We start from the raw sequence: 27332 nt of genomic DNA on the forward strand, positions 1-27332 counted from the left end.
CCAGAATAATTTTGATAGCACCATTTTGGCCCAAGAGGCCATGACTCTCGTGGCTACAGACCATGTCAGTGTCAGACCCTTGGGTTCTCCCTTCAACCCCCAGGCTACTCTTGCAGGGGCCATTCTTCCATCCTCAAGTGGACAGCCTCCACTTGATGGCTTGGAACTTGATAGGCAAATGCTAAGATCAAGGGGGTTCACGGAGTGGTTAGTCACACTCCTACAAAGTCAAAGGTTGAACACCACAAAAATTTATACCAGGATATGTAGGAAATTCCTAGAGTTCCACACAAATCCCAACTCTAGAGAAATTCCAAAAGTCCAAGATCTCTTCCCTTTTGTAGGAATTCTAGGATGGGTACTATCTGTCAATACACTGAAGATCCAGGTATCGGCTCTAGGGGCCCTTTATAGCTATAATGTGGCAGGCAACAGATGGATATCCAGATTCATCACCGCCTGTGATCAGATTAATCCTGTTCACATATCTATGATTCCCCCCTGGGACTTAAACCTGGCCCTGGATGCCCTAACAGGGACCCCCTTTGAACCATTAGATTCAGTATCACTTAAATGCCTATCTCTAAAGACTGTGCCTTTAGTGGCACTAACGTCTGCAAGGAGAGTCAGCAATATACAGGCACTATCCATAGATCCTCCATTCCTATTAACATTCCAGGATCGGTTGATATTAAAACCAGACCCCTCATATCTACCAAAGGTAGCAAGCAGATTTCACAGATCACAAGAAATCCTCCTCCCCTCATTCTTTAATGACCCTTCCACTCAAGAAGAAGAAAAATTCCACAGACTAGATGCGAGAAGAGTAGTATTAAAATACATTGTGAGGTCTAGCAGCTGGAGGAAGAGTAGGGCTCTATTTATATCCTTTCAGGGCCGAAAGAAGGGGTATGGAGTCACGAGGAGTACCGGTGGATTAGGGACGCGATCTGTCTGGCAATCTCCGCGAGAAATGAAGATCCTCCGGAGGGTATCAGGGCACATTCCGCCAGAGCTATGGCATCCTCCTGGGTGGAAAGGGGAGACATCGCAATTGAGTCTATATGCAAGGCCGCAACTTGGTAGGCTCCTTCTACCTTTTATAACCACTACAGGCTCAATTCATCATCCTCCTCTGACCTAGCCTTTGGTAGAGCTGTCCTCAGCACGGTGGTTGCTCTCAGGTGAAGGTCTCTGAAAGTCTCTCCAGTGGGTGCTGTCGTGGCGAAGGGTAAAAAGCCGGATTACTTACCGGTAATGCTCTTTTAATGAGTCCACGACAGCACCCACTCACAACCCTCCCTAGAAGTTAAAATAGCATGTATACACTTGCTTAAATATAGAGTTGATAAGTTAAAATATTGAACAACGGTTTGCCTAATAATTGGCAGTCCTCCGGGTACTCTGAAATCCAACTGAGGAGAGGCGGACCGCCCTTTTATTTCTGCAGGTTTCCTGTTTCTATGGGCGGATCCTTCTCTCCAGTGGGTGCTGTCGTGGACTCATTAAAAGAGCATTACCGGTAAGTAATCCGTCTTTTTCCTCTCCTCCGAAGGCATCTGGAGAACACTTTCCGCTTCACCTTCAGAATCCTCCTCTGAATAGTACGAGTATGAGTATGCCTCCTCCGAGGATTCCACCCATCTGGCTCTCTAATGACTGGAGGTACTCGGGTCTGGCAGCTGTGGTACAAGATTGGAGGCGGTGCTCTAGACCTCTTCGCTAATTATGGCCCACATATCCATTAAGAAAGACGCCTGCTCGTCCTTCAAGAACTTTGCAATACATTCTGCACATAAATGTTTTTTTATACGATTCTGCAAGCTTTGTATTGCATGTCGGGCATTTTGTAGGTCTTTTCTGGTAAGAGGAGCCAGATCTTAAGGGATTCCCTTTATCCTATTTAAAAGATGGGAAATTCATGCTCCTTTAACCAAGTGGTTCACACTAAGAACAGATCGAACAAAAAGACGCTATGGGGGATTACTTACGCTGGCCAAGTACTGCTCATCTGGTGCTTCTGAGCGTGAAGGATTAACATCCATGGTTCAGACTGTGCACATCACACCAATCTGTCAGCACCCTTTTATAGAGTCTTACCTTGTCCAGATGGCCTTCATATTGCCCCATAGCATTTTTCCTACGTTCCTAGTTGAAAAGCACGCTGCACCGCCCCGATTGGAAGTGCCCCTCTAAACCGGAAGTGCGCTCAATGCTCGAAGCACGCGTATCATCAAAAGGAATCCCCGGCCAGAAATGCATTCCACGCTGGAACGTACGCCAGTATGCGCGACCGGAAGTCCAGCGGCCGGCAGCATCATGGAGCCGTGAGATCTCCAGAGAGGGAAGCGGCGATTTCCGGAGCTCCATCCTGCTCTACGGACAGGCAGAGGGATCCCCACCCAGTGAGGTATCAGCCTCAGAGCCACTTGACAGCGGTAAGGGAAGAGATCAAGTCCCCACCGATCAGACTGAGCACTGGTAAGTTCTTCACACTCCTCTTGCTGTGCTCTGTCCTGCTAGGGACAGGAAAAACACTGAGGGTGAAGCGGAAGGTTGGGGGGGGGGGGTTACCCTTGTGTGTTTCCTGTCCCTAGAGGACGAGTAAAACTACCTCCTGTCCTGCTGTGATGAGGGACATCCAGGGGAAATTATTTCATCATCATAACCTATTACCTCTCCATTAAAACATAAATTTTCAAGACTCTTGTGCAGAACAAAGAGAAAAACTAGATTAATGACAAAAACAAAACACTCAGAAAAAACACTATTACGACAAAATCAAATTTTATTCATAGAGAATATACATGGGCTTGAACTTAACAAAAAAGTTGCAAAAAAATAAAATGCACGAAAATATTTGTATTAAAAAAAAAAAGCTTCCCTGTGTAAGTGGGTACTTTTTTTTAACCTTACATCCTATTTTTATATTTGATCATATCATCAATTTTACACATCCATCATTAACAAAAATGCTTTCAACATGTAATGTAAGAAATCTCTAAATATCCAGAAACTGGTTCATTTTTCAAAGTTATTGCCAACACGAGTTATAAAACAGACTTCAATTAGAAGAAATTAAACAAAAAACATTATTAGCCCTTCAATCTCTAAGTATATCAGTGAACAACTGAGTTGTGCATGATAATTATTTGTTGGACCAAAATGCTGTTTTGCCGTTAATAGGAGTTTTCTTACAGCGAGGCGTTTTTAAGTATGCAGCAATAGCAGGAAGAGCCTAAAATAGAAAATAAACAAAAAAAAATTAAAATTTAAATAAGGTTTTTTAGCTCAGCACCACAAACAACTTCATTTTTGTCAAAGAAGCTGCAACAAGAGCACAGAGAACAGGTGTGTGTTACAGCCCCATTAAAACCACTTATCTGGAAAAAAGCACGAGAAGTGCCAGCGATATGTTCGTAAGAGAAATGTTTGTAATTGTATTATGCAGTCCATGAATGAAATGCAAAGAATGGACCAGCTGTAAGTCTCCTGACCCAGACAGTCTTGTAGGCATATATGAGTGTTCGTTTGGGTCAGCAGCATCTCGTGCATTGGGGTTCATACTCGGACAATACATTAAAGTTCATGTGAATAGCCTTAAAAAGTTTTGTAAACCTTTTCCTTGTTTCAATTCACAACTCTCCTTCTAAAGCCATGTGTCTGTAAGCAAACTGTAAGTTTTGTCTGGACTGAATAAGGCTCCATACACAATGAATGTACGGAAGGGGTGGCGCGTACATGTGCAACGGACACTGATGTGAGTTCATTTTCTGGTCTACCAGTTGTGAGTTCTCCTTCCAGGCTCCCTCTGGTGGTAACAGGAGGTAGTGAGGCTGATTTAATCAGTAGAGATCTGCCACCTGATAATGAGGATGACGATTGGACCTCAGGAATCTCAGACTGGATTTAAGACAGCCGACACCCTATTCTGGTGCTGGTGATCCTTCTGGCTTTGCAGGTCTTAGCTTGAAATGACTGGAACAGAGCTGAAAACCAAGTATTTCTGCTAATGTTCACACTTGATTTTGTTGGTCTATTCAGTTTTTTGAGTGGTCAGCCAGCCCCGGCTGGGGCTGTGCTGAATTTCCACTCTTATTTATCTGTATTTGCCAATTTGCTTTTTGTCCCTTATTAGATTGGCCTCTTTTTGCTCTGTCTCAGAATATTTCAGAGTGCTGATATAGTGGGAGAAGTCTAGTGAATTCAGGGTTAATTTTGTTATCAGAAGTGTTGGACATTATTTTGTAGGGTTTTTGGCAGATTGCAGACAGTGTCTTTCCTTTCCTATCCTTTCTAGTTAGTTTGGGCCCCATCGTTTGCTCAGCCTATTTTCCTGCCTGTGTTTGTGTTTTCATCTTGTTTCACCGACAATACATGTGTGGGGGTTGTCTTTCCTAGGGGTCTGCTCTGGGGCAGTTAGTTTTCCCCTTTTCTTGCTTTAGGCTTATTTAGTCCTCCGATTGTGACGAGGCGTCTAGGTTCATCGTAGGAACGCTCCACGACTGCTGCTAGTTGTTGTGGTTAGGATCAGGGATCTGCAATCTGCATAGTTTTCAACCTCTCTGGTTTTCTGTGACTTAGCTTGTTTAGTTTTTTCCTCCTCGGTGACCCATTCATAACAGGACACCATTTAGATGGAGCACTGCAATGTTCCATACACAGGGAAGCACAGTAATCCTGCGGAAGGGAGCCACAGCAATCAGCAAGATATCAATATTTTTTTGGGATAGGTGATGGACTTGGATTGGCTTGGCCAGCAGTCTGGCAGCAGCTCTCTCAAGAAATAGAGGAGTATGCGGCAGAGGGAGGGTGTATGATTTGTCGAACCATCATTCATCCGAAACTGTGTGGAGGACTTTATGAGAACAAACCTTTAACTGTTGTGTCTAGTTAATAAAATAATAGGTAAACACAAAAGGGCATAGATACACATGATAAAACAAGTTACCATTTTACAAATCACTAGTCAGTCCTAATGTAGGGGATATGATATAGTACGTTTGTTTATACCTCTGCTCTTCTCTTTCGTCCCGATGCTGTATGTTATTAGTATGTATAGTTGTAATACATTGCTCAAAAAACTAAAGGGAACACAAACAGAATATAACTCCAAATAAATCAAACTTCTGTGAAATCAAACTGTCCACTTTAGAAGCAACCCTGATTGACAATCAATTTCACATGCTGTTGTGCAAATGGAATAGACAACAGATGGAAATTATTGACGTCGGGCCCTCAGATCATCCTCATGGAGTCGGTTTCTAAATGTTTGTGCAGACACATTTGTGGCCTGCTGGAGGTCATTTAGCATGGCTCTGGCAGTGCTCCTCCTGTTCCTTCTTGCATAAAGGTGGAGGTAGCGGTCCTGTGGCTGGGTTGTTGCCCTCCTACGGCCCCCTCCACGTGTCCTGGTGTACTGGCCTGTCTCCTGGTAGCGCCTCCAGCCTCTGGACACTACGCTGACAGACACCGCAAACCTTCTTGCCACAGCTCACATTGATGTGCCATCCTGGATGAGCTGCACTACCTGAGCCACTTGTGTGGGTTGTAGAGTCCGTCTCATGCTACCACGAGTGTGAAAGCACAACCAACATTCAAAAGTGACCAAAACATCAGCCAGTAAGCATTGGTACTGAGATGTGGTTTGTGGTCCCTTCCTGCAGAACGACTCCTTTATTGAGGGTGTCTTGATAATTGCCAATAATTTCCATCTGTTGTCTATTCTATTTGTACAACAGCATGTGAAATTGATTGCCAACCAGTGTTGCTTTCCAAGTGGATAGTTTGATTTCACAGGAGTTTGATTCACTTGGAGTTATATTCTGTTTAAGTGTTCTCTCTATTTTTTTTCAGCAGTGTATATGAAGGTACTGCTACACGACTTAGTGTATTACCGCTCTTATATCATGGTACTGCTACACTGCAATGTGTATTACGGTGTCCTACTAAATGTATATATGTATAATGTTCTGTTTTTGTAATGCCATGTATAGTGTACAGGGCAAGTGTAGTGTTCAGGTTTGGCCACTAGATGGGAGTATTATAGTGTATAGCAGGGGTGGGCACTTTTTCCGAGGGGTCACATGAGAGACCATGACTGTTGTGGAGGGCCGAACCAATAGCTTGAAATTAATTCAACACAATATTAATTTATTAATATTAATTGTATCACTTAATATTGAGCAGAATTAAGTATGCCGACACCCCCTATATATCTTTAACCCCCCCCCCCACAGCCACTTATATACAGCATGAGCCTCACACAGCCTCCCCCATATGCGGCATGAGCCTCACACAGCCTACCACATATGCGGCATGAGCCCCACACAGCCTCCATATAAACGGCATGAGCCCCACACAGCCTCCCCTATATGTGGATACGTGGCATGAGCCCCACAGCCTCCCCCATATGCAGCATGAGCCTCACAGAGCCTACTACATATGAGGCATGAGCCCCACACAGCCTCCCTATATGCGGCCTGAGCCCCACACAGCCTCCCTATATATGGCATGAGCCCCACACAGCTTCCCCATGTACGGCATGATCCCCACACAGCCTCCCCATGTACAGCATGAGCCCCACACAGCCTTCCCATATACTGCATGACAGGATACAGCCTTCCCAGAGCATCCCCATGTGCTGCATGTCCACCCCCCCATAGAATCCCCATATTCATACAAAAAAATAAAAAATAAAAAAAACACCACTCACCTTGGTCCCGTTCCCAGGCGCCCTGCTTCTGTGCAGTCTCCGAAGCGCTGACTCTCCGGCGGTACACAGCTGACGCGATGAAATGGCGTAATCGCGTCAGCTGTTTCACACGCTGATTTGTGGAGGAAGTGGCTGGAGGCCCCTCCTCCACCAACGCTTTCGGCGCCTAGGGAGACAGCGAGCGGGCGGGCATGGTGCGGCTGGCGGACCTCAAGTTTCCAGCCTCACAGCTGTGACTTTGCCCAGGTCTGGTGCATAGTATAGTAGGAAAATCAGTTAGTTAATAGTTAATTAGGAGGGGCATGCTGCGGAGTAAGCAGGAGCTTTTCCTGATCTGTAGCGAGTTCAGGCCAGGGTGCCCTTCTGTGAGCACGGGTGTAATGTAAAATGTCTGTAAGGCTACTTTCACACTTGGGTTTTTTGCGCTGCACATTGTGCGCAGTGCAAACGCATATAAAAAACGCATCATGCGCTTGTGTGCGTTTTTTGCGGGTTTGGGTGTGTTTTTTTTTAAAAAAAACGCATGCTTTTTTTGCGCATACGTGTGCATTACCATGCGCATGTATGCGCACCCATAGACTATAATGGGTGTTTGGCTGTAAAAAAACGTATTGCGTGCGCATGCGTTTTTTGGGGGCAAGTCGGACGCACAAAAAATGCAACAGGATGCATTTTGTGCGCCCGAGTGCACACTACAAAAAAACGCATGCGCATACAAGCGCGTACAAATGCATGTGTATGCGCACCTATGTGCACCCATGTAAAAGATAGGAAAAAAAGCATGCTTTTTTTTGCGCTAAAAAACAGCGCAAAAAAACGCAAGTGTGAAACCAGCCTAAGGTAGAACTTTCTAGAATCCTCAATTCTTTCCAGAAAATCGCCTTGTCACACAGCAGCATCCCCCCTCCTTATCAGCTGTGTGTCCACACTGGTAATAGGACACTTCCTCTATAACATTTGGCCCCTCTCCACAGAAGGGAATGCTAATTAGTTAAAGGGAAGGTGACATCCCCAAAAAAATTTTTCAGCAATTGAAAAAATGTAAAGAATTAATGTTTACATTTTCTTAAAATATATTATCATTTGTTTTAATTTTGCAAAATATGATAAATAATTTTAAAAAGTTTGGCATTTCCACGTGTTAACACTAGGGGGAGCAGCTACTGAAGTTTGGCACAAAAACCTAGTGCAACTAGCTCACATTACTGCACTGGAGTAAATATGGTCTGAGTCTGCTGACATGGGTGTGGTGTCACTCCTCTCCTCCCCTTCTGGGTGTTTGCTAAGGGAAAAGAGAGGATGACATCTAGGAACACAGTGAGCAGCCATTTTGATGGGGCCTGCAAAGTTACTGACTGTCTTTGCACGTAAAGTCTGGATCAGAACAGGCCATCAATCAGCAGAAATGTTTCCTGGATTTCTGTGGAGCAGATGGTCCATCCATGTGTATAAAACACAGCGCTCTATGTACAATCCCTGGCACCGAACAGGGTGCCCCCCATAGACCAGCACACTGCTCCCCTGAAATACTCTGTGCTGCTGTCACCCTGCTCCTTCCACCATATATCAGGCCCCTGTCACCTCGCTTTCACACATGGCCAGGACAGGATCTGAGGAGAGGAATGGGGTCTTCGGTCACTGAGGATGGCAGGCAGCAAAGATTCTGGGAGCAGGGTGACAGCAGCACAGAGTATATCAGGAGAGCAGTGTGCTGGTCTATGGGGGGCACAGAGGGAGATATATGGGGGAGGAGCAGGGTGACAGCAGCAGAGTATTTCAGGAGAGCAGTGTGCTGGTCTATGGGGGGCACAGAGGGAGATATATGGTGGATGAGCAGGGTGACAGCAGCACAGAGTATTTCAGGAGAGCAGTATCACACAGGATAGGATTAGATACACGGCTCAGCACACAGTATCACACAGGAGAGGATTAGATACAGGGCTCAGCAGTCAGTATCACACTGGAGAGGATTAGATACACGGCTCAGCAGACAGTAACACAGGTTAGGATTAGATACACAGCTCAGCAGTCAGTATCACATAGTATAGGATTAGATACACGGCTCAGCAGTCAGTATCACACAGGAGAGGATTAGATACACGGCTCAGCACACAGTATCACACGAGAGGATTAGATACATGGCTCAGCAGTCAGTATCACACAGGAGAGGATTAGATACACGGCTCAGCACACAGTATCACACGAGAGGATTAGATACATGGCTCAGCAGGCAGTATCACACAGGAGAGGATTAGATACACGGCTCAGCAGACAGTATCACACAGGATAGGATTAGATACACGGCTCAGCACACAGTATCACACGAGAGGATTAGATACACGGCTCAGCAGACAGTAACAGGATAGGATTAGATACACAGCTCAGCAGTCAGTATCACACAGGATAGGATTAGATACACGGCTCGGCAGTCAGTATCACACAGGATAGGATTAAATACACGGCTCAGCAGACAGTATCACACAGGAGAGGATTAGATACACAGCTCAGCAGTCAGTATCACACAGAATAGGATTAGATACACGGCTCAGCAGTCAGTATCACACAGGATAGGATTAGATACACGGCTCAGCAGTCAGTATCACACAGGATAGGATTAGATACACGGCTCAGCAGTCAGTATCACACAGGATAGGATTAGGTACACGGCTCAGCAGTCAGTATCACACAGGAGAGGATTAGATACACGGTTCAGCAGTCAGTATCACACAGGAGAGGATTAGATACACGGCTCAGCAGGCAGTATCACACAGGATAGGATTAGATACACGGCTCAGCACACAGCACCACACAGGAGAGGATGAGATACAGGGCTCAGCAGTCAGTATCACACAGGAGAGGATTAGATGTCCAGCAGATGGCCAAGTGTTTTGAAACAGCAGGGAGCAGCTCCTCCTATGTTTTTCAAGAGCAGGGGCAGCAGCTGGCCGTGTGTTTTGGATTTGGAAAGAGCAGCTTGGTGTCCAGGAGCTTGTCCTGATTCCTCCAAGTCCTGTTATGCTGGAACAGTACAGCATCCAGGGCTTGCAATGGAGTGTAAATGGAGCTAAAAGGAACGCACTGAGCTCTAATAAGATGGCACCTGGCCACACCTACAGCTGTGAATTGAGCTGCCCACAGAGGCGTGGCCAGTTCACTTCTGATGCAGCTGCAATGAAAGAGATGGGGTCGGCAGCCGACTATTATCTCTTATGTCCAGGGACTGCCGTAAATGAGCATGGAAAGTGTCGTTCAGCAGCCAGAGATGTAAGATGGCATCCCCCAGTGGCTGCATTACTACAGAAAAGAAAAAAATCCATACACACCACTGAGTCAAGCTTAGGGGACAATATCTTTTTATACCATTTTCTTTTTTACATTAAATTATGAAAAAACACGGCACCTTCCCTTTAAGGGAAAGCATTTCCTTTGTTCTCAGATCTGTGGCTGAATGAAACTATGGGTGATATTAAAGGGAATCTGTCACCCTTTTTTTCGGCTTGCAGCTGTCGACAGACATCGGGGGCTTATCTACAGCATTCTGTAATGCTGTAGATGAGCCTCCGAGGTAACCTGAAAGATAAGAAAAACACGTTATATTATACTCACCGGGGTGGGCGGTCCGGTCCGGTGGGCATTATGGTCCGGTCCGACACCTCCCTTCTTCATGCGATGACGTCCTCTTCTCCTGTCCTGTAATGGCTGCGGCGCAAGAGGGAGAGGTCCGGCGCCTGCGCACTGCAGAATTCTGCTCTGCCCTCAACAGGGCAGAGCAGTGCGCTTGCGCCGCAGCCATTACAGGACGGGAGAAGAGGACATCATCGCATGAAGAAGGGAGGTGTCGGACCGGACCGCAAAACCCACCGGACCGGACCGCCCACCCCTGTAAGTATAATATAACGTGTTTTTCTTATCTTTCAGGTTACATAGGACGCTTATCTGCAGCATTACAGAATGCTGTAGATAAGCCCCGATGTCTATGCCGGCAGCTGCAAGCTGAAAAAAAGGGTGACAGATTCCCTTTAAAGAGACTGTACCGCAAAAACCATACACCGCCGAGATATAATAATCATATCACTGCGTGGGCAACGAAACCAGCTTTTATAACCTCTAATTTTCACGGCTCTAACCCCTCCAGAAGCTGAGATATGTATTGCTCCCAAACGGAGTGTCCTAAGTATGGCATGTCTGATGTCATTCTATTATATTCGATGAACTACAACCTATGAGGCCCTCAGTGAGTTGATACGAGCTTCCCTCGTTGAGATATGGTTATCATAAGCTGTTTAGTTAATTGGCAACTTGGAGAAAGGGGGGATGAACTTCTGCAGACTGCCCCTTTCGTGATGTCATAGACCCTGGGCCATAAGGCACCCCTCCCTTACAGTGCTTCAGTTAAGCTGGAGTTCTGATGCTGAACAGACCTACCCCATGTCTTGGGATGTTTGGCCGCCGCCCATCCCCCGAGCCGCATGGGTTGCCTAATACCAACTAAGCACATGTAAGTGTACTTTCTTTCATCCCTGTTATTTTATATTTGTATTGTACATATTTAATGTCTCAACTTTATAGCAACTTTTATCTAATTATTGCCCACATTTTGGGAATAAATGATAAAATCTATTAGCGCTGTCTCCATGCTCTAAGAAACGAACTATGCGCCTTTGTTAGATAATCGCTACTAATTTGGGGTTTGTCACGGACCCTCTTAATTAACTCTGTGATTAAGTAAAGCGTGGCTGGTAGCAGCGTGGTGTGTGCGGTTGGTTAGGCTAGTTGGCAGGACGGAAAGGGTCTTATATGCTGAATAAGGGGGGCTGCGGCCACAGCATTGATAATTCCCTTACTGCAGTAGTCTAATTGGCCGGGCACAACAAGCAGCCCGTCCGGAGACTAATTATCCTAGGTGCAGTTCCCCGACTGATCTGAAGGTAAGGGGGGCGCCGGAGAGCTGCGAGTTCCAAAGTGGAACTGAGAAAGTGGGATATACATAAATCCCCGCAGTTCTTGGAAGGTTGTTAGCAGTGGTGGGGCATCCAAAATAACCCCCCTGCGGTAAATTGTTAGAGCAAGATTAGCTTGTTGTGTTTTGATCACATGGTGACAGTGGTGGGATAACTAAGATAAGCCCCCACTGTGCCTGTGATAGCCGTGTGCCGGCAGTGCGTCACGCCCCTCAGTCCGCTGACATACCCGTGTCAGTAGTGGGATCGTGACGTATTGGTGGCACCGGCCGTGCTGTTCGCCACATATTGGTGGCAGCGCGGTGGGATCGTCACATATTGGTGGCAGCGCGGTGCATTAGTGATTTGGTTTGAGCAATCATTCCTCTCACTAAAAACCTGCACGGTTCCTGCGGGAATCCTGCATCATAGGTTTTGGAGAACAGACTCAGTGGTTACTAGTCCTGAGACATTTTTGTGTACTTGCAAGTATTCCCTCCCTTTTTCTTTGTTTTTCTTTTCTATCTTTTATTTGGCAATCATGGTGGCAAAAGGAGAAGGCTGGTACAAACAGCAGACAAAGGAAGTTCTTGCTGGGTTATGCACGTACCAAGGCCTTGACTCCACGAACAAAAACAGAGCCCAACTGATCGCAGCTCTGGTGCAGCTGGACAACGACCAGAGCCCGGCGAGCGCAGAAGTCAGCCCTAGCCAAAGTGGCGCTGCAGCTGATGTCAAACCAGCGTATGCCAGCCCCACATGCAACCAGGCCAGGCTGGACCCCTACCTGCAAATGGCCTTGGATGCACTCCCTGCTGAAGACCGTGAGGGACGTCTGAAGCTGATCCAGCAGGCTCGGGAGAGAGCGAGCCGAGCAGGAGGCGGAGAGAGCCGAGAGCCAGGCGCAGAGGGCCCATGAACTGGAGGTGCTCCAGCGGGGGGGGATGCCCCTACAGCTCAAAGTAGTGAGTCCAGCAGCGTCCAGAGTCCTAAACCCCGTCCAGAGCATTTTCCCGTGATGGAAAAGGATGGGGACTTGGACACGTTTCTGCGCGCCTTTGGGAAAGCCTGCAGACAGTACCAGCTGGATAAGGTACAATGGGCCAGGTACTTGACCCCAGGGCTAAAAGGCAAAGCTCTGGAGGCGTTTGCTTCTCTTCCGCCAGAAGACGATAATGACTATGATGCCATCAAGCAGGCCCTGATCGCCAAATACCGGCTGACACCTGAGGTATACCGAAAGAACCTCCAACGTGGCCCACATGATAGTTATAGCGATGTGGTGCAAGGACTCAGGACCCACTTTGACCAGTGGATCCATGGACTGTCAGTGAACAACAACTTTGAGCTGCTACAGGACCTGATGATCAAAGACCAGTTCCTGCATCTCTGCCCAGCTGAGGTCCGACAGTTCATCCTGGACCGCGAACCACCGAATGCAGATAAAGCGGCGCAGATTGCCGACAACTATGAGGCCAACCGGAAGCCAGAGACGCGGAGGCCAGTCACCACCAGCTGGAGAGGGGGTAAGCCTGCAACCAACCCCAGTGCCCCAGCTAGCCGTCCCTCCGGAGGCCCTGTCCCTGTTGCCAAAACCAGACCTACTACTGACAGTCGCCTGTGCTTCCACTGCCAGCGGCCTGGCCACCTCAGTTTCAACTGTCCGGAGAAGCCGAAGAACTCCCCAGCCAAGGCCTCTGGGCCCAACGCCTGTTCTTTTGGTGGGAGGTGTGGTTGGGAGGATTAACAACGTTCAACCCGTCCAGGTGGGGGCCCGTCTTGCTACAGGCCTCAAGGATACCGGGGCTGAAGGAACCCTCGTCCGTCCTGGACTGGTGGCCCCTGAAGAGTTTGTTGAGGGGAAAACCCTGACTGTCACCGGGATTGGAGGCACCCGTTGTCCCTTGCCAGTGGCCCGGGTTTTTCTTGATTGGGGTGCCGGGAGCAAGTTAAGGGAAGTGGGAGTGTCTGAAAACCTGCCACTGATGTTTTATTGGGGACTCACTTGGGGAGGATGGTTGCATACTACGTCCCTGACACCCCTCCCCAGTCTGATAATAAGGGTAACGTTAACCCTGGTGATGATGATGTGAAACTGAATGTGTTACCTGCTAATGACTTGATGAGTAATGATGCAACTAACAACCATTCTTTCCCCAGGAATGATGCTGATGGTGATGTAAAAATGTACCAAAGAAACCTGATAACCATTTTTTTCCTAGGGGGGAGGGGGAGGGGGAGGGGGAGGAGGAGGAGGAGGAGGAGGATGATGTATCTGTGCCGACTGAACCTGTTAACCATTTCTTTGAAACGGTAGATGTGTCCACAGGTACCGAACTGCTCAGTCCCGTCACTCTGTGGAGTGAGACGGCTGAGGAACCCCTGGCAGGAGCAAGCAACGGTGCTCAAGGAAGTGGGGAGGTGCATGGGGACCATGGGAAAGGTAATGCCATGCAACTGACCAGTGCCACCGAGGGAGGTAACTGGCCCAAAAGTAGCACTGCTCCTGAAGTGTTGGGGTTGGATGGGAAGGTAGAGCCCATAGCAGCACCGACTGGTGGGTCTGTAGAAATCCCTGGGGAGACAGCATACATAGTAGCTGTCACAAGCAGCCAGAGTGCCCAGATCACAGGTAGCGCCGTGTCTTCTGGACCCTCTTCTGCTACAGGAGAGACTGAACCAGAGGTGAATCCAGAGCAGGTTCCCGAGGGTCCCAGTAAGGAAGGAACCCTGACGCCACTTCTGGCAGCCTCCAGCAAGGAGTTCCAGGCTGCTCTGCACTCAGATGCGAGCCTGGAGAAATTGAGAGGTCTCGCCGAGACGCCCACCTCCGAGTCTCTTAAGGAAAGGGTGTTCTGGGAACGAGGAAGGTTGTACCGGGAGACAGTACCCGGAGATTCCCAAAATGAGTGGTTGAGGGAAAGGCAGCTGGTCGTCCCCCTACAGTTCAGAACTGAGTTGTTGCGGATTGCCCATGAGATTCCACTCGCTGGACATTTGGGGATCAGCAAAACAAAGGCATGGCTGTCTCAACACTCTATTGGCCCAAGATGGGGACAAATGTAACACAATACTGCAGCTCCTGTGCCACCTGTCAAAAAGTGGATAAGGCGGGGCCTGCTCTTAAGGCTCCCCTTATTCCTTTTCCGGTGATAGAGGAGCCTTTCCAGAGAATTGCGGTGGACATTGTAGGCCCGCTGGCCGTCCCCAGCAGCTCTGGAAAGCGATACATTCTCACCGTGGTAGACTACGCTACCCGGTACCCAGAGGCAGTAGCTCTGTCTTCAACCAGGGCAGATAAGGTGGCTGACGCACTGGTGACCATCTTTTCAAGGGTAGGATTTCCCAGGGAGATGCTTACCGATCAAGGGACCCAATTCATGTCTCGCCTAATGGAGGCTCTCTGTGAGAAAATGCAGGTGAAGCACCTGGTATCGAGTGCGTATCACCCACAGACTAATGGTTTGTGTGAACGCTTCAACGGTACCCTCAAACAGATATCCGCATGCTGGTTGAGACCCAAGGGCACGACTGGGAGCAGTACCTCCCACACCTGCTGTTCGCTTACAGAGAAGTTCCGCAGGCCTCGACCGGGTCCTCCCCCTTCGAGCTCCTGTATGGCAGGTGAGTCCGGGGACCCCTTGGGTTGATGAGAATCCTGGGATGATGAGCCAAACCCCACAGAAGTGTCCATCGTGGATTATGTCATGCGCTTCCGTGACAAGATGCAGACCTTGACGCAGTTGGTGCATGACAACATGATGCAGGCTCAGGCTGACCAGAAGCACTGGTACGACCAGAACGCCCGGAAGCGGACCTACCAGGTGGGTCAAAAGGTGTGGGTGCTGGTCCCCGTACCAACGGATAAGCTTCAGGCAGCCTGGGAAGGCCCATACGTCGTCCACCAACAGCTCAACCCGGTCACCTACGTGGTCACGATTGACCATGCTCGGGGTAGGTGCAAGGCCTTTCACGTCAACATGTTGAAGGCGCACCACGAACTTGAAGCTTGCGTCCTACTGGTCTGCAACCTGCCCGAGGATGGGGAGGAAGATCCCCTCCTGGACATGCTGGCCCAAGCCAAGGCCAATGGGTCTATTGAGGACGTGGAGATAAGTGGTTTGCTAACGTATCCCAGCGGTCGCAGTTGGTGGAAGCCCTGGAACCCTTCCGGGACGTGTTCACCAACCGACCTGGGAGGACGGAGTTAGCGGTTCATGAGGTGGACACCGGGAATCACGCCCCACTACGGCGAACACCTTATTGAATCTCTGAGGAGGTGCAAACAGGTCATGCACCAAGAGATCGAGGAGATGTTAAGGCTGGGGGTGATTTGACGGTCAAAAAGCGCGTGGGCCTCACCTGTAGTCCTCGCGCCTAAAAAGGATCGAACCACCCGGTTCTGCGTTGACTACAGGGGGCTCAACACCATCACAACCTCTGATGCCCACCCGATGCCGCGCATCGAGGATCTGTTGGAGCGGTTGGCGAAAGCAAGGAACATATCCATCATGGATTTGAGTCGGGGATACTGGCAGATCCCCCTGAGCCCAGAGGCGCAGGAGAAATCCGCCTTTATCACCCCCTTTGGGCTGTACGAGTCCACAGTCATGCCCTTCGGCATGAAAAATGCTCCTGCCACTTTCCAGCGGATGGTTAACCACCTGCTTCGGGGACTGGTGGAGTACGCGGTGACATACTTGGACGACATCACCATCTTCAGTTCCGCCTGGGAGGAACACCTTCAGCATCTCCAGGAGGTGCTCAAGCGTCTATAACCAGGCTGGCCTGACTATCAAGCCGGAAAAGTGCCAGATGGGCATGAGCGAGGTCCACTACCTGGGGCACCGGGTAGGCGGGGGTTCCATGAGTCTGGAGCCAGAAAAGGTGGACGCAATCATGTCCTGGCCCACCCCCAGGACCAAGAAATAGGTGAACTCCTTCTTGGACACTGCAGGGTACTATAGGCGGTTCGTGCAGGACTATAGCGCCCTTGCAAAACACTTGACCGACCTCACCAAGCAGAGGCTACCCCAAACAGTAAACTGGACAGATGACTGTGAGGCGGCCTTCCAAGCTTTGAAAGCAGCCCTGTGCAGCTCTCCAGTGTTGAGAGCAGTCGACAGCAGTCGCTCGTTTCTGGTACAGACCGACGCCAGCTAGTTTGGCCTCGGTGCTGTGCTCAGGCAGGTCGACTCGGGGAACCAGGAGCACCCCGTGTTGTACCTGAGCCGGAAACTTTTGCCGAGGGAAGTGGCATACTCGACCATCGAGAAGGAGTGTCTGGCCATGGTGTGGGCACTGCAACGTCTGCAGCCCTACCTGTACGGGCGCACCTTCACGATGGTAACCGACCACAACCCTCTGAGCTGGTTGCACACAGTGTCCGGAACCAATGGTTGCTCCGCTGGAGCCCTGCCCTTCAACAGTATGATTTTACGGTACAACACAAAAAGGGCAGTGAACATGGTAATGCCGATGGGTTGTCCCGCCGAAGCGAACCCGCTGAGGTGCGCATGGTCGATTACCGAGAGGGAGGTGTAACGTAAAATGTCTGTAAGGTAGAACTTTCTAGAATCCTCAATTCTTTCCAGAAAATCGCCTTGTCACACAACAGCATCCCCCCTCTTTATCAGCTGTGTGTCCGCACTGGTAATAGGACACTTCCTCTATAACATTTGGCCCCTCTCCACAGAAGGGAATGCTAATTAGTTAAGGGAAAGCATTTCCTTTGTTCTCAGATCTGTGGCTGAATGAAACTATGGGTGATATTAAAGAGACTGTACCGCAAAAACCATACACACAGAGATATAATAATCATATCACTGCGTGGACAACGAAACCAGCTTTTATAACCTCTAGTTTTCGCGGCTCTGACCCCTCCAGAAGCTGAGATATGGATTGCTCCCAAACGGAGTGTCCTAAGTATGGCATGTCTGATGTCGTTCTATTATATTCGATGAACTACAACCTATGAGGCCCTCAGTGAGTTGATACGAGCTTCCCTCGTTGAGATATGGTTATCATAAGTTGTTTGGTTAATTGGCAACTTGGAGAAAGGGGGATGAACTTCTGCAGACTGCCCCTTTCGTGATGTCACAGACCCTGGGCCATAAGGCACCACAGTGCTTCAGTTATGCTGGAGTTCTGATGCTGAACAGACCTACCCCATGTCTTGGGATGTTTGGCCGCCGCCCATCCCCCGAGCCGCATGGGTTGCCTAATATCAACTAAGCACATGTAAGTGTACTTTCTGCTTTCATCCCTGTTAGGTTATATTTGTATTGTACATATTTAATGTCTCAACTTTATAGCAACTTTTATCTATGTAATTACTGCCCACATTTTGGGAATAAATGATAAAATCTATTAGCTCTGTCTCCATGCTCTAAGAAACGAACTATGCGCCTTTGTTAGATAATCGCTACTAATTTGGGATTTGTCACAGACCCTCTTAATTAACTCTGTGATTAAGTAAAGCGTGGCTGGTAGCAGCGTGGTGTGTGCGGTTGGTTAGGCTAGTAGGCAGTACGGAAAGGGTCTTATATGCTGAATAAGGGGGGCTGCGGCCACAGCATTGATAATTCCCTTACTGCAGTTGTCTAGTTGGCCGGGCACAACAAGCAGCCTGTCTGGCGACTAATTATCCTAGGTGCAGTTCCCTGACTGACCTGAGGGTAAGGGGGGCGCCGGAGAGCTGCGAGTTCCAAAGTGGAACTGAGAAAGTGGGATATACATAAATCCCCGCAGTTCTTGGAAGGTTGTTAGCAGTGGTGGGGCATCCAAAATAACCCCCCTGCGGTAAATTGTTAGAGCAAGATTAGGTGCTTGTGTTTTGATCACATGGTGACAGTGGTGGGCTAACTAAGATAAGCCCCCACTGTGCCTGTGATAGCCGTGTGCCGGCAGTGCGTCACGTCCCTCCGTCCGCTGACATACCCGTGTCAGGGGTGGGATCGTGGCGTATTGGTGGCACCGGCCATGCTGTTCGCCACAACGTGCCTAAGGGCCCAGGGTTAATACCCCCAATTCGCTTGCATGGGCTTATGTGCTCAAGAATAGCGTGGCAGCTCCGTAACGTTCAAGCTAAGAGCCCAGACATCCACAGCACCAGGCTAGGACAGCAGCAGGCCAGTACAGCAGGAATTCACAGTGGACTAGAAGAAAAGACTTGAGACAGAAGTAGTGACAACACAGGGACACAGGTGGCTCCAGAATGTGGCAACTTATCACTTGGGCTGATGCCCTCAGGTCCGGGGCAAAACTGCTGAGGGAACTTCCAGACACAGCGAGTTTGAACCAGGAGGATGCTGTGTCATCGCAAGGGACAGCACAGAAGGGCAGGTCACTTGCCATGTGGCAACTGACCTTGGAAGCTGATAATCTTAGGTCTGGGGTGAAACAGACAAGTGAAAGTCTTCCCGAAGCAGAGCTTAACAGGGAGATCGCTGAGGGCTCATCTGGGACAGTCCGACCCAGGTACGTGCTGTACAACCATGAGAGAAGTGCAGAGAAAGAGAAGGAACAGTGAAGTGTGAAGCCTGTTGTTAATGTTGTGAAGATTATGGATGTGCTATGTAGACAATCCAGTAAAGATGTTCTGGTTAAAGCTGAAATGGATTGTCTCTCAATTAATGCAAATCCGTCTGGAGAGAGTTCCCTGTGGCACAGGGAAGATCCTGAAGGAGACGGACCTGAAGACACAGGTATGCTGACTAGCGAACATTTTTCTGTGAGGGGAGGCTAGGACACTAATGCCCAGGTGTCCTCGGCCATACCTATGGCTGAACCTTTCACTAACATAGTATATGACACATTATTTGAGCATCAGTGCATGAGAAATATATAGCAGAGCTTGAGCACAAGAGGTGGGCAACCAAAGTATAATTAAATTATCAGGATAGTTTAGTGTGAAATTATGGCTGAAGGCTAACATAATGACCATGTATAAAGCTATAAAAAGGTCCATCTGGAGATCTCACTCAAAACCTAAATAAATAAAATAATAATTTATACTTCGGACTAACTATACAAAGGGGCCTTCCTTACATCTAGAGGAAACTAGGTTTTCCAATAAACTGGGATATTTTATAGCAAGATCAATAAAACTATAGAATTCTTTGTGCAAAAGAACATTTTATGGAGATGGTGATTAATTATATATTTTTGAGTCTGGAAGGATTTTTTTTCCCTCCTAGGGTTCTTTGCCATCCTCTGGATTATTTGAGTGCCTTCAGCAGTGCCTCACAGGTTCATTAGACATCACAGGTATAGATGCCTCTGTTACCCTAAAAACTGCCATGGCCCTGTTAGGATGCTGATAAAGTGACAGAGGAAGCCAAATCCCTGTGTCCAAGCACTGAGATACACCAGTTGACAGGGGCAGCTGAGGAGTTAAAAACTGGGATTAGATAGCTTCCTTCTCTGTTACAGATGACAACCACTACTAAAAAAAAAAAAAAAAGTGCAGGTAGTTATTGAAAAGAATCTGTGACCAGGCTGAGCATGATAAACTGGCCACATCATGGAATAGTGGCTGTAGAGATGAGTGAAACAGTTTTTAGGTTTCAAATTTCCCATTTGGTTGTGGCGATGCAAATAGCTTGCAAAGTTAAAATTCTGAAAACAAAAAAAGTCAAAATAAGCATAAAGTAATTATAATAAATGTTGAAGAAATAACTTCACCCCCAAAAACAGAGGCATAATGCCTAGCAACAAAATAACAAATGGAAATGCTCCCAATGGAAGGATAAACACAAGAGAAATAGAGCAAAGAAACACCATCCAATAAAAAGATTTTTGTATTTTATTAATTCAAAAAATTTTGAAAATATGTAAAAACCAATATAAAGGCTTATAACAATGAAGAGGACAAGAGGAATACCACGGCCAACACAGGGGTACACATGGTGATACTGAGATCAGGGTTTATACAATATGTGTAACAACAGAGTAAATCCTAGACACAAATTCATCAAAGAGGTATGGGCAAATGTAAATAACATTGTCCAGGAGTAGTAAACATATCAATAATCCATCAGTATCAGAGTGAATGTCGCTTAATGGAAGTCTTCAAACAGAGGCTGGACAGACATCTGACTGGGATGATTTAGCGAATCCTGCTTTGAGCAGGGGGTTGGACCAGATGGCCCAGGAGGTCCCTTCCAACTCTACGATTCTATGATTCTATGATTCAATTTCTACCCATAATCACCAGTGTTCTCTCCTGTGACCCCCTGACTGCTCTGTGACCTGTGTGACTGCTCTGCAGGTCCTCAAACTAGCTGAGGATTCCTGCAGAGCGCTCACACTGCTGGATCTCCTGCTGTGCTGGGCCTTGTGGTGCCACAGAAGCCTGTGACACCGCAATCCCTGCTGAAAAAAGAAGAAAGAGGACAAGACAGAAGAAAAAAGAGAGACTACAACCATAAAGTGTTTTGATCCCTGATCGATCTCTCTCCATCCACCCCCCATCTTTTTACCCCCTCCATGAACACATTTAGCAGCCGCCGAGCATTGATTGGTGAGGCTGTTCACTGATCAACACTCATGCTCCCTTTTCTTTCTCACCCTATTTTGTGCCACCTCCGTGCACACATCCAGCAGCCGCCGAACTTCGATAAGTGAAGCAGTTCACTTATTAGAGCTCGTGCCTGTTATTTTACACTATTCTTGTCAGACATTTTTTTCTCCCTGGTTGTGCTTTTTTTCTTTTAGCTTTTTCTTTACAGACAGAAGTTTACACTAAACACTACCCCCACACACACACACACACACACACAAACAGTTAAAAATAAAGTACTTGACACAAGCACCATATTTATATTGAAAAAAAAAGTCCCCCCATCACGTTCGTCCCAACAGCGCTACTCAGTGGAGGAGGCATATGCTTTCCTTGAGTCCGACACCGATAGAGAGGGAGAGTATCCCACATTTCTTTATCAGAGTCTTCATCGTCTTCCTCCTCGGGTCCTGCGGAACTGCCACGCAGAAGTCCCAGGACAGAAGATGAGGCAGCGGCCACCATTCCAGAAAATGAAGATGAACCGGCGCATCCCATTGAGGACTCCGCATGGACCTCGCCCCCCGAAAATTACGAGCCACTGATTCCAGATTTTGTGGCAGAATCAGGAATCAAGTTTGACACCACCGGCCTCATAGAATTTTTTTTCAAAGTCTTTTTCTCTGAGGATTTTGTTCACCTCATGGTGGGCCAAACTAATTTATATGCTCGTTAATTTTTGGCACGAAACCCCGGTTCATCATTTTCTAACTGGTCTCCTGTAGACGTAGTTGAAATGATGCAGTTTTGGGGTTCTTGAAGAAGCCAGAACTTCGGCAATATCGGAGTGTTGATATTTTATACAACGCTCCAGTGTTCCGAATGGTCATGGCTCAGATGCGTTTTGAGGCCATCCACAAATTCCTGCATTATATCGATAATGCACAGTGTTCCCCACGAGATGACCCCAACTTTGACCGTCTGTTCAAAGGTTGGCCGGTCATCTAACACTTCAAAAATAAGTTTGATGAAGTGTACGTTCCCCAAGGGACATCTGCGTGGATGAGTCCTTAGTTCATGTTAGGAAGGCTCAGATTCCGTCAGCACCAGCCCAGCAAAAGGGCCAGGTACGGATTCAAACTCTAAGCTGTGGAAGTGTACCTCAGGGTATACCCACAGGTTTAGAGTTTACGAAGGATTGAACCCCCTGAATGTCCCCCTGTCCTGGGAGTGGGAAAATTGTGTGGGATTTGGTGCACCCACTGCTGGATCAAGGTTATCAACTCTACACCGTTAACTTTTATAGCAGCATCCCACTCTTCAAATCCCTCTCTGCGTGAGATACCGCAGCCTGCGGTACTGTCCGCAAAAAACAGAGGCCTCCTGAAATCGCTACTTAGGGAGATGCTCAGAAGGGGTGACAGCAGAGCTCAATGTAGCCACCATCTGCCAGTGGTCAAGTACAAGGACAAGAGGGATGTGCTTCTCTTGACTACCATACACAGTGATGGTAGCGCCCTCAGCTGTATGAGGTACCTCTGCACAGGTCAGCAAACCAGACTGTGAACTGGGGTACAACAAAAACATGGGGGGCGTTGATCTCTGATCAACTCCTCCAACCGTACAGTGCTTTAAGGCCAAGGTGTGGTGCAAAAAGCTGGCCGTGCACATTGTACAAATGGCAATGCTCAACGCTTTCCTGCTATCACAATGTGCAGGCCACACCGATACGTCATACCTTCAGTTCCAGGAGGTAGTGGTTAAGGCCCCGATATTTTGCACCCAGGAAGGAGCGGGCCCAAGTACTTCCGAAACTGAAGGTGCTCATATCATACCAGGTCAGCATTTCCCCGGGGTGGTCCCACTAACTGGAAAAAAGAGGTAAGTCGCAAAAAGGTGCCGAGTGTGTTACAAAGGGGAATAAACAAGGACACCATTTATCAATGCAACACCTTCCCCGAGAAACCTGGCCTGTGTATGAAAGATTGCTTCAAACTGCACCACACCTCCATGCATGACTAATTTACTTAAAGTTTACATAACAGGAAACATTAGTTCCAGAAAGGGGGCACATCGAGATAAGTTCCTTGGGGGTCTAGTTTCCAAAATGTCATTTGTGGGTTTGTTTGTTTTTTTTACTGTTTAGGCACATCAGGGGCTCTGCAAATGGAACATGACGCCTGCAGACCATTCCATCAAAGTCTGCATTCCAAAATGTCACTACTTCCCTTCCTAGCCCCAACGTGTGCCCAAACAGTTGTTTTCCCCCCACATATGGGGTTTCGGCGTACTCAGGAGAAATTGTACAATAACCTTGTTTGTCCAGTTTCGCCTTTTAACCTTGTGAAAATAAAAAACTTGTTGCTAAAAGATCATTTTTGTGACTAAAAAGTTAAATGTTCATTTTTTCCCTTTCACGTTGCTTCTGCTCCTGTGAAACACCTGAAGGGTTAATAAACTTCTTGAATGTGGTTTTGATCAGCTTGAGGAGGTGCAGTTTTTAGAATGGTGTCACTTTTGGGTATTTTATGCCATATAGAGCCCTCAAAGGGACTTCAAATGTGAGGTGGTCACTAAAAAAATGGTTTTGTAAATTTTGTGTAAAAATGAGAAATCGCTGGTCAACTTTTAACCATTATAACTTCCTAACAAAAAAAAAAATTTGTTTCCAAAATTGTGCTGATGTAAAGTAGGCATGTGGGAAAACAGATTAGACCTACCGGTAATGTTATTTCCAGGACTCCATCCTGACAGCACCATGGGGTTGTCCTTCCTTCATCACAGGGACAGGAAATGCACGAGAGGTTAAAAGGTCCCCTCCCACTCTCCGACTCCAGAGATTTTCCAAGTACCACACCAGTATGGATGCAATTATTATTTATTTAGATTTAGTACAAGCATATTATTACCAATGCAAATCATCGGGAGGGAACTACCAGTGCTGTCAGGATGGACTCCTGGAAATAACATTACCGGTAGGTCTAATCTCTGTTTTCCAGGACGTCCTATCCTGACAGCACCATGGGGAATACCAAAGTAGGAATTCGCTTAGGGTGGGACTACTGCTTTTAGCATCTTACGACCGACCGAAGGTCGTCTGGCTAGCTGCTAGCGTGTCCAATTTGTAGTGTTTACAGAAAGTGTCTAGTGTAGACTAAGTGGCAGCCCAGTATATTTTCTCTACTGAGGCTCCCGCCTTCTCTGCCCATGACGTTGCTATCGCCCTAGTGGAATGAGCTCTAAGCTCCCTGGTAGGTAATCCCTCAGTGTCGTATGCTGAGGAGATAATTGACTTATCCACCCTGCCAGCGTGTGCATAGATGCGCCTTTATCTTATTCTACCATTGTATTAGATAAACAATTCTGCGTCCTGTCGCCACTCCTGAGTGGCCTCTAAGTAGCATGTGACCGCTCGTCTGACGACAAATGAGTGAATCTTACTCCGTTTTCCGTGGATGGCAGAATGAGGGTAGAACTATCTCCTGGTATAAACTCTGGGGAGATACTACCTTAGGGAGGAATCCTGGGTTCCCTTTTAGTATTATGCAATCGTGGAATAGTTGAATGTAGGAGTTCTGGACTGACAGGGCATGGCTTTTACCCAGCCGCTTGGCTGAGGAGATCTCTACCAAAAGGACGTTTTTTGTTTTTTTTGTTTTTTTTTTTAAGTCTTGCGACATTTATCTCTGATATTGGCTCGAATGAGGGTCTGCGTAGAGCGGTAAGTACCAGATTTAGGTCCCCCAGAGCACTGTGGGTCTTAATCTCTGTATGGCCTTTGTAAAACGAGCCATCCCTGGATGAGAGGCCAAGGTGAATTAAAGTACTCCAAGCTGCTCCCTGAACTTCCAATGTGCTTTGGACTCAGACCTTTATTAAATCCTGCCTGGGGATAGTCAAGGATTTGAGAGATCTCTGGGCGAGACGGATCTATGGGGACACTACCACCTTCTGAGCAGAACTTCTCCCAGATTTATGATTGCCCTCGTAACAGGCTTACAGCTGGTCTGCATCGTTGAGATCACTTTGTCGGAGAGACCTCTGGATCTTAAGATCCCTCTCTCAGGATCCATGCTGCCAACTGTAGGCTACCCAGATTTGGGTGCCGAACTGTGCCTTGGGAAAGTAGATCTTCTGGCGTTGGTAGATGGAGCGGTCCTTCCTGAGCCATCTTCTTCCGGTGGTGGAACCAACTTCGCCTGGGCCCGAAGAGTATTACTAGCGTCACTCGCCTTTTCCCTGGATCTTTCTGAGGCCTCTCGGTATTATAGGAATAGGGGGAAACCATATAGCAATCCCCCACTCCATCTCCGATTCAAGGAGTCGACCCCTTTTTTGGATGGTCTGCTGGACCGAGAGAAGAATCTCTGTAGCTTGGTGTTCTTCCTTGTCGCAAAGAGGTTTAGCTGAGGGTTTCCCCACTGATGGCGTAAGCCTATGAATGTCTCCTCATTCACCTCCCACTCGGTGGCTCTGACTTCTTTTTTGTTCAAATAGTCGGCTATGTTGTTCCTGGGCCCTGCAGGTGTATCACTGATCTGGAGCGAACCCTGTTCTCTGCCCAGGTGAAGATGCGGGCTGCCAGGTCCTGAAGCTTTCCCCCTGTTGGCATAGGAAAGATACTGTGGTTACAATGTTTGACCTGGCTTTCCTAGTTGGCCCTGTGGACTCGACCGGCTTCGTTTAAGTGTCTCCCAACTGCTCGTAGCTCTCTGTAGTTTGAGGACTGTGAAATGATGCTTCCCGGCCATGTCCTTGAAGGTACCTTCCATATGGGCCCCCCTTTCCTGCTGGCGTACATGATAGTCTTGTATGGTGATAGGATCCGAGGTCCCCTGGGCTGATGGATCTTGTGACCGGTTCCCTGTCTCAGAGATGATTTTAGGGCTGGGGACGGTCGAGTCTTTGTCCAGAGCGGTCTGCTGTTCTGTCCTATTTGACTGAATTTCCTTGTAGACTCTTAGACTCCTGTGTGAGCCTGGTTCCACTTTACGCAGGGTATGCCTGCTGTCAGGGTCTCTAGGACCTTTAGTGTAGTCTTTTGGATATTTGATCTCGCCATAGCTGATGAACCCTGTTCCTGATGGCCTCCTTTCCTTCTTCCGATAAACGAGATTCTTGTTTTGAGATCTAATGAGACTCTCAGGAATTTTTCCCGGGTACCGGGCTGCATTGTTCAGGATCCAATCCTAGGTCTCCGGGCGTGGCGATTACCCCGTCGAGTTGTTTTCTTAGCTCTGATGCCGAGAAAGTCCTACAGGTGTGGCACGATGGTTATGCTGCCTCATAAGTGTGCCCTGATCTTGGCGATCGGCTCCGTAAACCCCGGGTGCTGAAGCTAGGTCGAAAGGCAGAGCCTGAAACTAAAATGGTAGTATCCGCTTCCCATTTCCAGTGCGAACCGCAGGAACCTCTGAGGGTGAGGGTGGATGGGAACGTGATAGTATGCGCATCTGGATCTATTGTGGCGATCTGATCTATTCAGGAAATGGTGGTTTTCGGGACTGCATTCGAAATTTTGTATCGGATCCCTTGGTTTAGTGGTTCTAAATTTATAATTGTCCGACTCTCCACCGGAGGTGTTCCTAGAACCGGGACCATTACTTCTGATCTTAGTAGATCCATTACGTCTGCCCATATAGTGTCTATAAGGGTTTTGGGCCGGGATTCGTAACTACAAACCGTGCTGGGGGGGTTATAAATTCGCGGGTATAGCACTGGGAACCTGTATTCAGGATCCGCTGGTTCTGGGGGATGAGCCCTTGGTTCCAGAAAGTGTTTTGAGGCTCCCCCCAACCAGTATGGTGTCACTGCCTGTTGAGGAACTTTGTCCTGAGCGAGAAGGGGGATCCTACTCTTCCCCCCTTCTGGTGATACCAGCGAGTCGATTTACCCTCTTTCTATCTTCCTGCCTTTGGAAAGGACGGGACCTCTGAAGGGAAAACCTTTGCTTTCCCACGGGACCGTTTTTTAATGTCAGTGGCATTCTTCCGTGTTGTATCTAAGACCGGTCCAACTACCTTCCTGTCTGAAAACATATGGCACCTAACTTATTTTTCCAACTGGTAAACCCCTGACCAGATCTTCATCCATAAGGCCTGGCGAGCCGTTTTGGGTACAGAATTATTCCTAGCCACAAACACACCGGTACGGCCGAAGCGTCCAACAGGAATCT

At 47.9% G+C, this 27332-nt stretch overlaps 1 protein-coding gene across 1 annotated transcript in view; it reads right to left on the reverse strand.

Annotated features, from left to right (window-relative positions):
• Nucleotides 1-2770: 2770 nt before the first annotated feature.
• The window catches only part of LOC141047389 (glutathione S-transferase Mu 4-like), a 61234-nt gene continuing 36672 nt past the window's right edge, over nucleotides 2771-27332 (reverse strand). Inside the window, exon 8 of the mRNA XM_073542447.1 lies at nucleotides 2771-3238. Coding sequence (XP_073398548.1) covers nucleotides 3149-3238 — 90 coding nt within the window. The 3' untranslated portion in view covers nucleotides 2771-3148. The remainder of the gene's footprint in view (nucleotides 3239-27332) is intronic.

This window comes from Dendrobates tinctorius, unplaced genomic scaffold (assembly GCF_039654945.1).
Source record: "Dendrobates tinctorius isolate UK_male_01 unplaced genomic scaffold, ASM3965494v1 ptg000127l, whole genome shotgun sequence".
In the NCBI taxonomy this organism is placed as follows: domain Eukaryota; kingdom Metazoa; phylum Chordata; class Amphibia; order Anura; family Dendrobatidae; genus Dendrobates; species Dendrobates tinctorius.